At 39.5% G+C, this 16,435-nt stretch overlaps 1 protein-coding gene across 1 annotated transcript in view; it reads right to left on the bottom strand.

Annotated features, from left to right (window-relative positions):
• The window catches only part of LOC128601554 (MAM domain-containing glycosylphosphatidylinositol anchor protein 2-like), a 202,683-nt gene that overhangs the window by 124,762 nt on the left and 61,486 nt on the right, over positions 1 to 16,435 (bottom strand). Inside the window, exon 2 of the mRNA XM_053614848.1 lies at positions 9,222 to 9,361. Coding sequence (XP_053470823.1) covers positions 9,222 to 9,361 — 140 coding nt within the window. The remainder of the gene's footprint in view (positions 1 to 9,221; positions 9,362 to 16,435) is intronic.

Raw genomic sequence — 16,435 nt, 5'->3', positions numbered from 1 at the left:
TTCTTAAAAGGGTCCCGACTAGTATAAAAAAATGATGTTCCTAATAATGTGGCTGATGAGTGTATATGCTTTACTGGCAGCTGTGTCTGCACTGGTGTCTGTACTCTGAATGTCTTTTGTTTACATCAAGTTCAGGTGAAAATAAATACACTGTACAGACGCACACTCTGTGTGTGGGTTGTTGAGATCATGATGTTCATCTGTTTTCTGAATAAAGAAGCAACCACCTCCACAGCATTTCTTGTCAGTCCAAGTCATTGGTAAAAGTAGATGTTAGATATCCAAATCTAACAAGGTGATGTGGAAACAGCTCATATAATAAACCCATGTTACCCTGCTGTGATCAGTTTATCTGGAAATGTAATTTTTCCAGTATTCTGGTATAGTCTGAGAGAAAATTAAAGACTGTATACAGATACTGCATATCCTGCAGAAAGAACAAAACCTCTCTATGATCATCTTGTCAAAATTGAGGCCAGCAAAAACAGAGCTAACCTAGCTCCTACTGTGATTCTAATCAACACCCCTAGCTCTAACTCTAGCTGTCCTCAGGAGAGCCTTAGTTCCTTCCTCTGACCTGATGTTGTAGTAGTAACATGTCTTCTGATGCCCTGCTGAACACAATAGAGGACATCTTATAACGGTTATAACTCTGACCTTGTAACCAGGCAACACAAGAATAACATCGTAATACAACACGTGACCTGATTAAAAAGTATACATACACAATAGTATATACACATTTTACATCATACATCCACATAGGCAGGTCTTTTTTCTTTTTCTTCAAAATAATGCGATTTTGTACTACAATTGTTGGTAAATGCATTTTTTTTTGGGGGGGGGGAGGGGTAAACCTTCACGGTGTAATGAGGAAGGCCACAGCTTGCAGTGAAAGCTGCCACAGGCATTGGCCAAGATCCAGAAGCTCCATCTAAGAGTGACCACCCAAGGGAGTCTGGCTAATTGTGGCAGCATATTGAAAAACATGAAAAGAATGAAATGCTGGTAAAAGTGCCAACCACAGCTCTATTTAGAGCACAAATGACCCATGTGCTGATCATGCTACTGATTCTATTATACGCATGCATTCAGTAAAATGGTTCTGCTCCCTCACAACACACAGGAGTAGAAGAACAGGGTAGTTTGAAGGGCTAATATCCTGAGGTAAGTGTTTAAAACTATAGCTTTGATGGATATAATGGATGATCCCTTCTGCACTAATGGTTGGCCCAGTGCTCACATATTACCAAATATGGTGTCATCTTTGGTAACATTTATGTTGGAGTTCAAGGAGTTGGTAGAACAAGTTCTCCAAGGCAAGACGACATATTTGGCTCATGTACTGTTCTGGAAATTATTTCTGGTCCCCACCAACTATGGTCGCAACTGTGAATAACAGAATTGGTTGGTAACTACTATGGCTTGTTGTCATGTGCCATTTCTTTGCTGTCCCACTGCCTTGAGAGGCCTTTCATCTGTCTTAATGTTGTGCTGTACTGTCACCATTTTGTGAGAATTGAGGCCAGCAAAATTGAGCAAGACTAGCTCCTACTGTGGTTCTAATCAACACCACTAGCTCTTAGCTGTCTTCAGGAGAACCTTAATGGAAGTACCGACTAGCTGTTGTGGTACTGTAGCAACATGCCTTCCGCTGCCCTGCTGAGCATAGTAGAGGACATAGGAAACTGATGACCACGGTTAATATTCTAACCTTGGAATACCTTTCTGAAACAACTGCAGATTCTGAGTTTTACATCTACGCCCTGATCAGAATCTTAATGCGCGCTTGAGGTTTATACATTTCTTTACTCAGCTTTTCTTTACCAAAACTACGTCATTCAGTCCTCCTCAGTCTTTTCTTTTCTACTGGATTACTACCCACAAAAAGGTTCTAATCTAGACTGGACTTTTTGGTCTGTTGGTAGAAGAAGGAGGTTTGGTCTTTCTTCACATGGAAATGGTCATTCATAAACAGAAGGCCTTGGCTGATCTCCAGTTGAGGAATTAAAAGTGTGGCTTTCCAATTGGTATCAATACGGCCTGATTAATTGATTAGTCTTGAGTATTTGAGTACACATTTTGTTTGTGCTCGGTATTATTATAAATAGATTATTTTGTTTGTGCTCGGTATTATTATACATATATTATTGTAAACAGTGTGTATTCACAAATATGCTCATGTTCATTCAGTAACGAATGAAAAAGAACATCATTGGAGCTCTCCTCTATGATAGGATTGACTTGTGCATTGATCTTTCCTGATTAACAAACTGGAACAGATTTTGGGTGTTCATGGCCATGAGGGATGAGATTCAGCACCTATCTTAGATAATAAAATTAAACCCGAAATGTATTTTTTTTATCACCAATCATAATGAGGCAGTATTCAGTTTATTGGGTTTGCTAAACAGGAAAACTGTCTTTTAGTTTCGCTTGCTCGACAAGAAATTGGACAATAAACATGTAATATACACGTGTAGAAGATTTGTTTAATTGTCATATTTGGTGAACAGGAAAGAAGTATTGGTACCTATTGGTACCGAAAATATCTGAGAATTAATTTAATACACCCTGGATGGGATGGCAGTCCAATATAGGGCACCATGTATACCCCCCTCCCTCTACCCCGAACACACACACACACACACACACACACACACACAGTCACCAATCCACCTACTGGCATGTTTTTTATGAGGAAACCGGAGAACCCCTGAGGAAACCTACATACAATATGTGAAACTCTACATAGACAGTACCCTGAGCTCAGCACTGAACTGGGAATTCTGAAGCTTTGAGACAGCAATGCTACATAATTCATACAGCCCTTGTGAAATTAGACGGACATTACATGGCCATGCTATCCGTTACTACTGTCAATTAAAAAAGTATGCTACATGCATTGAAAAACCATCCATCATACCGCTTATCCTTTTCAGGGTCACGGCGAACCTGGAGTCTATCCCAGGGATCATCAGGCACAATGCAGGGTACACCCTGGACAGGGTGCCAATCTATCCCAGGGCACATTCACACACCCATTCATACACTACGGACACGCCAATCAGCCTACCATGCATGTCTTTGGACTGGGGGAGGAAACCGGAGTAACACGGGGAGAACATGCAAACTCCACACACACAGGGCCACGGTGGGAATCGGACCCCCGACCCTGGAGGTGTGAGGCGAACGTGCTAACCACTAAGCCACCGTGCACCCCAATACGTACAAGAATTTATTTTGTTTTAGATAAACTATGTTTTCTAGAGAGAAAAACTTCCACACAAGATTCTATTCAAAGAATTTGAATAGAATAGATCACAGTGTGAATATGTGTTAAAATAGAAAATGAAGTAGTACACACAAATAGCCAATAATGAAAACAATTCAACATTACAAGCAATTGGGCCAAAAGCATAACAAAGCGGGCAAAATGGTTGCTTTTCATTGGTAAGTCACTAAATAAACATGTTAAAATGAATTCAAATATCCTTGAATAAAAGATTATCTTTTTGCCAATAAATGGTCCCTCCTAGTGGGAAACCAAGATGTGATTGAATGATTTCTTCCCAGCTGCACTGGTGGTTATTGTGGTGCACAGCCAGAAGACTCATCTTCTTGCTAATAATCATAATAATATGATTTCATAGGAAATACTCTTGATCCCTTCCACTACTTCTTAAATTTTTAATTAAGAAAACAAGAGGCCACCAGCATGTGGAATGGAGGAGATAAATCTTGAAAATGAAAACATTTGTAGCATCGAAACTATTTCAAGAGGTTTCACCTTTTTAAATGGAACATAAGAGTCTCGATGCACGAGAAACAGGGCAAGTGTGTGCAAATTAATGGGGTGTATATTGATCAAAGGCATATTAAATATTAATTAAAGTAAATGGGCAGAGTAAATTCCCAAGACACCAACAGGTCTCATTTCATTTATCTAATCCAACCAATTAAGCTCTCTACAAAAACAACCTATTGGTCAAGATTTTTCTTAAGCTCTAAATTAACGAATATTTGAGACAGGAGAATTTCTATAAAGTTCACTCAGGAGCACATGGTCCACCTGTGGTTATGGTGTTGCAGTGACACAGATTTGCTCCTTGATACCTGAATGCTGAATGCTTGTTAGAGCAGAAGAAAACAAATTCTATTGCAACATACAATAAAATGCTATACAGCAATAATCCATGTACTGAGGAGTATATGGGTATTCAATCATTTTTCATATATTTATTATGTATTGTACCATCACAATATCACCATGATGATACAGGCAATAATATACACGTGAAGGAAAAAATAATAATAAAGAGTTGGAGAAAATATCTACCTTTCCTAAAACAAAATCATTCTCTTAGTTTTAAAATAATGCACTGCAAAAACAATGCTATCTTAGTGAGTAAAATTCTTGAACATATAGGCAAATTAAACAAAGCTTTCTCCTTATTAGATTGTTTATAAACAAATTAGATTAATAAGCCTATTTACATATTTTAACTCAATTAATTCAAGCTTGAAATGATCGTATTCTATTGGTAGATTTTTTTTACAGAATTTTGCCAGATTTAATTTTTGACAGGATTGCTTATTTTGAATGTTTATTTTCTATAAAGAAACAAAATAATCTGCAATTGTAAGCTTCTAATTAGTCATTATGATTAGAAATTGGCCTATTGATCTAATACTTGTTACAATCTCATAATGAAGAACATTAAATAAGTTTTCCTTTATTCACGATAGATTTATTTACTAAGGCATTTTTGCTGAGGAAATTTTTTTCTCAAAATATTTATGTAAAAATTCTTTATGTCAAATTATTTATGTCAAATTTTTTGGTGCACTGGCTCCCCCCTCTGGCTCCTTGGAGTCAGAGAGGGCGGGTTGACTCTCGATACTGGAAGGAGGAGTCACGATGCGAGCTCCAAACCTGGAAGCAGAGACTCGGATCCAGAGGACAGAGCAAGAGATGGAGCAGCGCTCGTCTCCGGTTCCTCCTCCAGTTCCATATGGGATCCCAGGCCCAGAGCCCTGAGGCTCCGAAACCCAACTCCCTTCGGCTGAGAAGAGAGCGATCCGAGACCGGAGTGTTCACAATGCGTACAGTCAGCCCCCTCGAGGGCTGCCGCCGCATGCTCCACTCCCAGACACTTCACACAGAACGTGTGTCTGTCGCCCCACCCCCCCTTCGAGAACGGCTGTAACACACTTCCTGAACTCTCTCTGACTCATTCTCTCAAAAAGTTGAGGGACACAAAAGTAAAGATATATATTTAATTTTCTAAAAAAAATAGAGATGAAGTGAAGAGCTTTTAGGAGTGTTCACACAAACAACTGACATGTGGTCTTCGCTGAAGATAATAAGGTTGATGACGTGGCTTACAGGCGCCATTTTTTAATCACGCGACACGCAAAATGCCATGTCACCTGACCACGGCAGGCCTATAAATAGGCATGATTTCACACAGACTTTAGATACCGGTCCCACAGCCTGAAGCTCACGCAACGTTGAGTTCCCTTTGAAAGGGAACTATTGTTACTGCTATTGTCTGAGGTTGCAAGATTGCCCAGTTTCATTGATTTTGAAAAACTACAAAAACAACATTAACTTAATGTCATAATAACATTTAGGTGTGTGTTACCTAAGGAATAATCGACAACAGGCCACTGAGAAATTAAGCACACACGACGTGGTAATGCAGCCATGATAAGAATTCTATAATTCAACGGTCCGGAGTTAATTATTTAGTGAATAGCACGGTCACAACACCTTAAGACCTATTCCAGATGTTTTATTTAAAGACATTTTTCATTTTTTGTCCTTACTGTATAATGTTCTCTCTCCCTCTCCTCTCTCTCTATCTGTGGGTGTATGTGTGTGTGTGTGTGTGTGAGAGAGAGAGAGAGAGAGAGAGAGAGAGAGAGAGTATACATTGTTTAATCCTGTATGTTTTCTAAATTGTAATACTTCTCTGTATACAGACTGAAACAAGAATGAGCACAGAGGTGATTCAATTGAAAATCCAAGATGGCTGTTTCCAGGAGTTGATCCCTACATTTCAAGATCTCAATATTTACTTCACCTTCACCATCGAATATGCTTCAAAGACAAGAAACACCCTGATATTCACTGAAAAGTATTTAATGTGTCATAATGCCAAAATCGAAATGCCAGCCACAGTGATTAAAATGGCAAAAAAAAAAAAATTGTTTAATTTGGGTTTAACATCAAAAGATGGATATGATTTTATAGGTCAGAATTTCAGCTTTCATTTCCTGAAATTCACATCTAGATGTGTTGAACAATTTAAATCATGGCACCTTTCCTGGCAAACCACCCAACATTTCGGTGAGCAAAAGTGTAGGTAAAGATCGTCTTAAATGTAAATAATACTTAATATTTGGTTGCATATCCCTTTCCAGTGACATCAGCAAACTGGTGCATTATTCTTCTGTGATGGTTTTCCTGGCTTTTACTGCAGCCATTTTCAGTTGTTGTTCGTTTCAGGAGGTTCCTCTCTTCAGTTTCCCTCTTCAGGAGGTGAAATGCTGCTCAACTGGGTTAAAGTCTGGTTACTGACTTGGTCAGTATAAAAAGTTCCACCAACCCCTCCCACAATAAGTCCTTCGTTGAGCTGACAGTGTGTTTTGGATCATTGTCTTCCTGCATGATGAAGATCTTCCCAATTAGATTGGATGCATTTCTCTGTAAATTTCTCTGTGGTTTCTGTAAACTTCTGAATTCTTTCTGTTTCTCCCATCATGAGTTCCATCACCAATAAAGATTAGTGAGCCTGTTCCAGAAGTAGCCATGCAATCCCAAAACATGACACTACCTCCACCATGCTTATGCTTGACTGATGAGCTTCTATGTGTTGGATCATGAGCAGATCCTTTCTTTCTCCACACTTTGGCCTTTCCATCACTTTGGTAGAGGTTCATCTTGGTTCCAGAACTTTTGTGGCTCATCTCTGTATTTCTTTGTGAATTCCAGTCTGGATTTCTGATTCTTACTGAAGATGAGTGGTTTGCATCTTGTGGCATGGCCTCTATATTTCTGCTCTTGATGTCTTCTTCAATTGGTGGATTGTGATCCCTTCACCCCTGCCCTGTGGAGGTTGTTGGTGATGACACTAACTGTTGTTTTTGTGTTTTTCTTCACAGCTCTCACAATGTTTCTGTCATCAGCTGTTGTTGTTTTCCTTGGCTGACCCGTTCCATGTGATTTCCAAATTGTTGTATTCGCTATGCTTGTGCAATGACTCTGATAGATTTTCCATCTTCTCTCAGCTTCAAAACGGCTTGACGTAGACAGGTCTACGTGTTGGTTTATCATTTTTAACAACAAATACAGTCTTCACAGGCAAAACCTAGGGCTTAGACCAAGAGTAGACATTCAGAGTTAATAATTCTTTAAACATTACATTTTACAGGGCATACGTGGGCAGCAAGAAACCACAGTCAGTCGTGTGTTCCAATATTTTTGATCACATGAAAAAATAGGTGGGTTCATACAAAAGGTGCCATGTTCTAAGTTGTTTAACACATAATGGATTTAAATATGAGGAAATAAAAGCTGAATAAAATATGAAATTCCATATTCATCTTTTGATGTCAAACCCAGATGTCTTCAGTGTATTGTGAAAACAATAGAATTAGCCTTGCTGCACCAATACTTTTTTTGTAGACTGAGTTGTTATCTTGTTTTAAACATTATCATATTTTCTAAATATTATAAATATTCATTTACATTCTGTTAAGTGTTCAAATAAATTTCTTTAGAAAAAATCCTCCAGGTCCTGCACATTCTCTGTTTTTCCATCATCTTCTGCATATTTGATCCCTTTCCAACAGCGGCTATATGATGTTGAGATCCATCTTTTCACACTGAGGATAGCTGAGGGACTCGTACACAACTATTACATAAGGTGCAAAACATTCACCGATGCTCAAGAAGTTCAACACAATACATTAAGTTCCAGGGGGATGTAAACTTTTCAACATTATGATCGGTGTAAATTGTTATTATTTTGTTTAAAGATCTTTTTTTTTTTCCATTTAGTACTGCCCATCAGATGCTAAATAAGAAAGTTACATGTCTCCCAGAAGATAAAATACTAACAAATATGCAGAAGATGCTGGAAAAGTAAAGAATGTGCAGGACCTGGAGGATTTTTCTGAAGAACAGCGGGCAGTTTAACTGCTCAGGACAAACAAGAGACTCATGAAGAACTCTCACAAAACATAAAAACAGTCATGGATCATCCAATTAACGACACACAGTGTTAAGAAACAAGGGTATGTAAACTTTTAAAGGGTCATTTTTATAAATTCAGCTATTATCTTGTGTTCTGGACTATATGTAAACATCTGTTATGTGAATTAGCTTATTCAGGATGGAACTAAAGAAAAAAACATGGGATTTTTATGATCGCTCTTATTTTGTTAACAGTATTAAGTTTTAGCAGACTCTGCAAGGGGTGTGCAAACCTTTGGGCACAACTGTGTGTGTGTGTGTGTGTGCATATATATATATATATATATATATATATATATATATACATATACACATACACAAAGCAACAGTATGATCTGTGAAGACTATTCCTCTAACAATGTATACTTGTGAAGTAAGCTAACGCTTGACTTAGCTCCAGCAAATAGATTTATTCTGGTTTAGTTGTGTTTATCCGGTTGGTTTTGTGGCCATGTTCAACTGGGAAATATCTGAGGAGCAAACCCGGTGCACCAGAATGGATTAGAGCGCAGAGCCTTTTCTCCCAGCAGCACTCCGCCTCTCCTGGGGAAACTCTGGAGATGATGAGTACTACAACTATGCCTGGCTCATTTAAAGCATTCATAAATAAAACTGACACCTCAATTTACCTTAAAGTCTTAATTGCCCAGATTTGGCAAAGGGTGGAGATTTGGAGGGGGACAGCCGGGAGAGACTGAGTGCAGTTTTACATCCAGAGATTGATTTTTGCAGAGCAATGCAGTCAAGAAAGTCCCTCTAGCACTTGGTTTTGTTTTTAGTGTTTTTGGAAATGTGTTCCAGAAGACAGAAACTGTGAGCTCATTGCGTTTGAGTGAGATAGAAATATCAAAATATTGCAGACACTGCGAATCCAGAGGGAGATCCTTTTGAAAGATGGACACAATTTTAACATTATTAAAGAAAGCCGATACGTGGCTGATGAGTAAAGGAGCCTCACCTGTGGCCGTGGGTGGCCAGTCACCAGACATGTGAGCTCCAGGGTCTCACCCTCCCGGATAGTGTACACCCTCTCTGTGTAGCGCTCCTCCTCCACGTTACATGCATGGCCTGAGTGCACGATCCGGACAGTAGGGGGTGCTGTGGACAGAGCGAAAGCAAAGGGCAAAATGTCACTAGCAGAATTCCATAAAATTATCCCTAAAGACACAAAATAAAAGGGGAAATAACCAATAAATTTAAACCGGTATTGTTAACCTGTTTGTCATAAAGCATTACAGGTAAAAGTGTAAGGTAGCAAAACAACAGCAATAACGACATGTAAGAACCTACATGTGGATCTTATAAAGCTTCTCCTACGCTCATTACTGTAAATAATCTGAGTTTGGTCGCTAGTTTGGATCTTCAAATTGTGTAAGTATGTACAAATGTACTCCTAAACAATGTAGAGTTACTTGGTTGTCCCTCAGAGGGAACCCTTAAATGTTTTATTTAGACATCTTCTGTTTACGTTTCAGAAATGGCTCCAAGTAGAAACCTGTTTTGGAAAGTCAGAAGTCTTCATTTTCTAACTAACCCTTAAAGAACCATCAAAGAAACCATTCTTTCAAAACCAAGGTTGAAGAGAAAAAAGCAGGATTACAGCCATTCCAATATATATATATATATATATATATATATATATATATATATATATATATATATATATATATACGACTATATTTTTCAAATGGAAATCTTTTCACTGTGTTATGCTAATACTAACAATGCTTTCACCTCATGCTGAAATTACAGTAATTACGAGATGACGACTTGGAGCTGTTAATCTCCTTGGACACAGAAATGAGTTTCTATGGAAACCCAAACACCGTGCTTGTTTTTGAATAAAAAGCTAAACTACACTGTGCTATTTATTATAGTGTTAACACTAGAAAATAATAGTTCATGTCTGATAGAGACATACAGAGTTAAATGTAGACCACATGCACTTTGCTGTCTTTAACTGCGGAAGCCTTGTGCCATTTCTCCACTGTCAGGTGAGACTTTTCAGAAGAGTCAGTGGCTCCAAACTGGCAATTATAGATTTAACAAAGATGTGAACGATTCTTACAAATCAGTAGCGTGTAAGCGCTGTAATTCTGACATTACATGAACACACTCTTATCCTCAGATAATACTGGAAAGATTAAAAACAAGACGTGCCACTGTACTTCTGTACTTGAGTCTCATTCATCTTTTGATATGAAACACAAAGTTCATGAATATGTAGTTGTCGCGTAATGGAGGCTGACACGGATGCAAGTGTAGTTTAGAGTTTTATTAAGAACGGGTGATCCAAAGGGCAAGGAAAAGGCATAAACAAAGACAGGCAAAGGTCAGGCGATCGGGAAACGGGCACGAAGTAAGAAACTAGAAACAAAGGCAAAACCAGAATAACAACGTGAGATCAAGGCTCGGTAAACGACAATCAACAAATATCAACTGTGCGTATACTCTACAAAGACATTGTGAATGAGCGGTCTCTTATATAGTGTGGTGTGATTGCCAGTGCGATTTGGGAACAGGTGTGTGTGATTAGTTCTCAGGAGAAGGTGTCGTGTTTGTGTGTTCCACTGGGAGGTGTAGTCATCGGCCATGTTTGTAGTTTGCGGTGCTTTCTGGGAAACGGAGTCTCTAGTTTGCGGTGACATGCATTACTTTGCACAATAGTGCATAGTAATGAATGGAAACTGAGGAGAAAAAAAAAAGAACCTAAGCAAAAGATATGCTCACTTATAGAGAATAATAAGCTGAAGGGGCTACATACAACGGGTCAAATACACACCCAGGAAAGATATATGACAGACACAGTCTGAGAATTCTTCTCTAAGATAAACAGATCCAGCTTGAAAGTTAATTATAAGTAATGAATCAATCAAAGCAGAGGTTCGCAGATGTTTTACAGTCAAGTACCCCTTTAATTGCACAAAAATAAATCATGGACGCCCTCGATACACATTTTCTTTTACAAACAAACTATTCAAAATAAAATAGGCACAGTATTTGAATGCGTATGATAAAATTGTGGCTATTTAATGGAACAAGTATTTTTATTTTATTTTAAGTGTTATATTAAACTTGTCATTAGATTCCGGTTGAGATGATGATGATAATGCCCATGACAACGAGGGTGTCAATGAAAATGACGAAGACGATGACAACGATGATGACGATGACAATATCGATCATTATCAGGTTGAAAACAACGACAATGACTGAAGATACGCTCACATATACAGTGATTTTATAGTCGCCAGTTGCTGTACTATGAAGTCGCCAGTAAGCGTTCCTACTACTGGTTGCCATAGTGGAATTTATCAGTGGGTGGCGCAAACAGACAAAAACAAACCAGTTTACTTGCCCCTAAAATTAAACATGCTGGAGGGAGAGGGTTTCCATCCATCCATCTTCTATACCGCTTATCCTTTTCAGGGTCACAGGGAAACGGTGTTTCTATCCCAGGAACCATCGGGCACAAGGCAGGGTACACCCTGGACAGGGTACCAATCCATCGCAGGGCACACAGTCACACACGTTCTACAGACACTTTGGACATGCCAATCAGCCTACCATGCATGTCTTTGGACTGGGGGAGGAAACCGGAGTACCCGGAGGAATCCCCCACAGCACTGGGAGAACACGCAAACTCCACACAGCCATGCCCACGGTGGGACTTGAACCCCCAACCCTGGAGGTGTGAGGCAAACGTACTAACCACTAAGCCACCGTGTGCCCAAGGGAGAGGGTTTGTATATAAAAATCACCAGTCTATATATGCATCATATCCTACAAGTTGAAGGAGAAGCAGTGTGAGCTCCTTGCCATTGCAGCCATCTATCTGCGGCAAAAGCGCAAACTCCAGACTGTCTGGGTCCACAAAGCAATTCAGACCCGCCGGCAAAATGGCGGATCACGTGCGCTCTACTGTCTTCACTCCCATTGGTATTCACTGCATCAAGTCGCTTCACCAAATCTGCAAAAAGTTTTTCTTTTCTCAACTTTGTCGCATCGCTGGACACGCCCACATCTAGTTGCCAATGGTAACGTGTCACTCATGACACCAGAAGTCACCGGCTCTCCAGTCACTTTGTCGCTGCGAGTCACTTTATGTGTGAATGTACCTCGATGCTGATGATGATCACGATCATAACAGTTGATTTTAACGACAGTCAAAAGAGATCTGCATTTGAACATCATTCAGTTAGGAAAGACAGAGATGTGGAACAAGGGTGAGGTATCCCTCCATCACATTCCTGTCTGTCAGCTCATTAATTCAGGAAATCTCCAGGAGATGATTAGGGCTCTCTCGAGGTGTGAGAGAGAAACAGGTTGCTTCATGCTCAGGTATCAAAAGCACTTGATGTGTGAGAGATCCTGTACAGAAGCCCCCTACACATTCTTTCCGCTGGTGCTAAGAAGAAGAACAAGGTCTTCCCTTTAGGTCTGAGGAAGCTAGCTGTGTCTTTTTCCCGGTACAAAGTGACTATCGTACATCTTAACACCTTTCGTTCGGTCTCTATTCCACCATGACTGAATACTACGTTGCTTTGTTGGTTCACTTCATTATCGCTGCTTCTACAAACAAATCATATATGAACTGATCCAAACTAACCAGTTCCCCAGGGACGAGGATCTGCCGTGCTTTCTGTGTATCTCACACTTACATTAGCAATTTTCTATTCCTAAGGTTTTATAGCATTTTGACAAAGCACTATGGAGTAGCACATGAAGCTCACACTTAAGACACAAAAAAAGTGACTCTAGGGATTCATACAAACAAAGTCTAACACGTTTTACTCCACTAAGCTTCTTATAATTAGTCCCAAGATGAGGACAAATCTGTCTGGGTTGATTGCAAAGTTGCTTGTGATTAATAATCTTTACATGAATCAATACAGGATTTAGTATTCTCTCATTTCATTTCATGGTTACGAGCACCCATTTGCCAAAACTTAAGTAACAACTGTCTTTGCTAACTCAATTACACAGAATTACAAATAACAAGGTTAATATTACTTTTTTATTTACTACCTCAGCTAAAATTCAGTTGTGAGTACCCTACAGTAAATACTCGGGTCTCAGGTTTGAATAGAACTGCTATACCGCTTATCCTTTTCAGGGTCACGGGAAAACTGGAGCCTCTACCAAGGATCATCGGGCACAAGGCGGGGTACACCATGGACAGGGTGCCAATCCATCACAGGGCATAATCACATACAAATTCACACACCCATTCATACACTACGGACACTTTGGACATGCCAATCAGCCTACCATGCATGTCTTTGGACTGAGGGAGGAAACCGGAGTACCCGGAGGAAACCCCCACAGCACGGGGAGAACATGCAAACTCCGCACACACAGGGCCACGGTGGGAATCGAACCCCCGACCCTGGAGGTGAACGTGCTAACCACTAAGCCACCGTGCGCCCAGGTTTGAATACAGTAGTTTACGTTATTCTCAAAATAAATTCATATTAACTTGATTTCTTGCAGCACTTTGGATGACATTTGGTTTTAACTGTGGTACATAAATAGAGTCGACCAGACTTGACTTGTGACAAACAACAGAACAGATTTGGGTTTTTTTTTAAATGAGTGGCACAGCAGTAAATTGGTGGGTCTGTCTTCAAGAAATCACATGTTCGACAGCTGGTGATTGTCCCACTGAGAACCTTTACCCTTCCAGATTGTTAGCTTTTGTGTGATAGCAGGAAATGAGCTAGATTTATATATTTAATAGTAATGCAAGCAGTGCTTCCATGTGTTGAGTGAAATCAGCAGTACCATCATTAATATGAACAGCCAGGTGACAAATGTCTACATATTGTAACTTAATAAAATCAGTGTATACAGTTGTTATACTCAGGTCTCCATCAGTGAACAGTTGATAACTTCAGTTTCATATCATAGACTTAAAATTCAAATTCAAATCATGCTCATACTCAAGTTCCTGTCAACACAGTTAGCACTCTAACTCTTGTGATGATGTGATGATGTTTTAGGTCATATTTATGGAGATATATAGAAAATTCTACCTTTGTTGACATAGCAAAGCAAGCTAACGGTAATAGCTACATACACTCACCAGAGACACCAATGATCTCTGCTACTTCTTTTCAAGTTTTATTTTCCTTCATATTTTTCTTGTCTATACACATTTTAATGAGTGGTCATACATGACAGGGTAGGATGAACTTATCACACTTATACGTTTTTCTTCTATTCTTGTGTGTCAAACAGTAAATGAGAACTAATTACATATAGGAACTAAAGTTCCTAAACCTAAAAAAAAAAACTAAAAGAATCTAAAGGGAAAGGTAAGATGACACACAGCATATGGTTGGTCTGATGGATTAATCACTCCAATCATTTGGACCTGTCTTTTTACTGAATCATACCTAATTTATATACAGTTACAATCAAAATGATTCAACCCCCATTGCAAATCAGGATTATTGTCAAAATTGACAGACTTTCAGCTGTTCGTGATGAACAAATCAAACAAAAGCAATTGAAATAGTTCAACACGACGAATTCTTCAAGTGGTTTTCACAAATTCAACTGAAAATACAACTTATGACTTCTCCAGTCTCAAAATTATTCAACCCTTTCATGGCAAGAATCTTTAATACTTAGTAGAGCACCCTTTTACTGTTATGACCTGCTGCAAACGAGATGCAGAGCTTCTGGCAGCGTTCCTGAGGAATCTTATCCCATTACTCATGAGCAATGGCGTCCAGTTCAGTAATATTCTTGGGTTTGCGTGCTGCAACCGCCTTCTTCAAATCCCACCAGAGATTTTCTATGGGTCAGGTGAGTCAGGTGACTGTGATGGCCCTGTAGAATATTCCAGGACTTCTTCTGCAACCAAGCCTTGGTGGAATTTGAGGTATGCTTGGGATCATTGTCCTGTTGGAAGGTCCAGTGATGCCCAAGCTTCAGCTTCCTCACAGACAGCATGAGGTTTTCTCCAAGGGTTTCCTGATACTTCAATGAATCCTTCTTGCCTTCGACACACTACAGGTTTCCAGTGCCAGAGGATGCAAAGCAGCCCCAGAGCATCACCGAGCCACCACCATGCTCGACTGTGGACAGAGTGTTCTTTCTTCATTCTTCTTCCTCCAGACATACCGCTGATCCATCGTGCAGAAAAGTTCCAGTTTTGTTTCATCGCTCCACAGAACAGAATCTCAAAACTTCTGTGGATTATTTATATAATTTTGAGACGACTTTTCTTGTGCTTTGGGGTCAGTAGTGGTGAACGTCTTGGAGTTCTGGCATGGAAACCTTCTGTGTTTAGTACAAGCCTTACTGTGCTCACTGAAACCTCAGTGCCTGTTACACCAAGTCTCGCTGCAGGTCTTCTGCAGTCACTCGAGGGTTTTTCACAACCTGCCTTCTCAGAAATCTGGATGCAGCTGTTGATAGTTTCCTTTTTCTGCCCCGTCCAGGTATTTAATACATTTTCTGCCCCTAGAAAGTTCAGGTAGTTCATGTGTTCCAGCTCAAGCACACCTGGTGCAACTAATGAAGCCCTTGATTAGTTGCATCAGGTGTGCTCGAGACAACACCTGTTTTGCATATTTGTGCTGTTGTGAGGGATTCTATACAGGGGGGTGAATAATTTTGAAATTGGAGAAGTCATTATAAGTTGCATTTTCAGTTGAATTTGGGGAAACCACTTGAAGCATTCGCCGTGTTGAACTATTTCAATTACTTTTGTTTGATTTGTTCATCGCAAACAGCTGAAAGTCTGTACATTCTGACAATAAACCTGATTTGCAATGAGAGTTGGATCATTTTGATTGCAACTGCAGAGTTGAGGAAATCCTAATTCAAATATCACTTGTCATTAAATCACAGGTCCAGTTTACACACATAAATGCAAAATGACTGGTTGCCTGTCACTTTGTCACTACCTAACGTGAACAAAAATCATGTAAAGCACCACAGCGTGTTGTTCCATCCTACAGTAAAATGAGACAGGAAAAGCTAATATTGTTGACCCTGGCTGACGAATTATATGACACTGTCAGCAAAGAATATTCAAATTCAAATATTATATAGTTCACATTTGATTGGCATTTCTTCAAAGTATTAGGGGTACAAAATAGTGCATTTGTCTCACAAACAAGGAAAAATGTCGGCGTGTGTAGACTCTAGCAGATCCCA

This window comes from Ictalurus furcatus, chromosome 25 (assembly GCF_023375685.1).
Source record: "Ictalurus furcatus strain D&B chromosome 25, Billie_1.0, whole genome shotgun sequence".
NCBI classification, from domain to species: Eukaryota; Metazoa; Chordata; class Actinopteri; order Siluriformes; family Ictaluridae; genus Ictalurus; species Ictalurus furcatus.
Note: the sequence above shows the minus strand (reverse complement) of the source record. Positions and strands in the feature narration are given on the sequence as shown.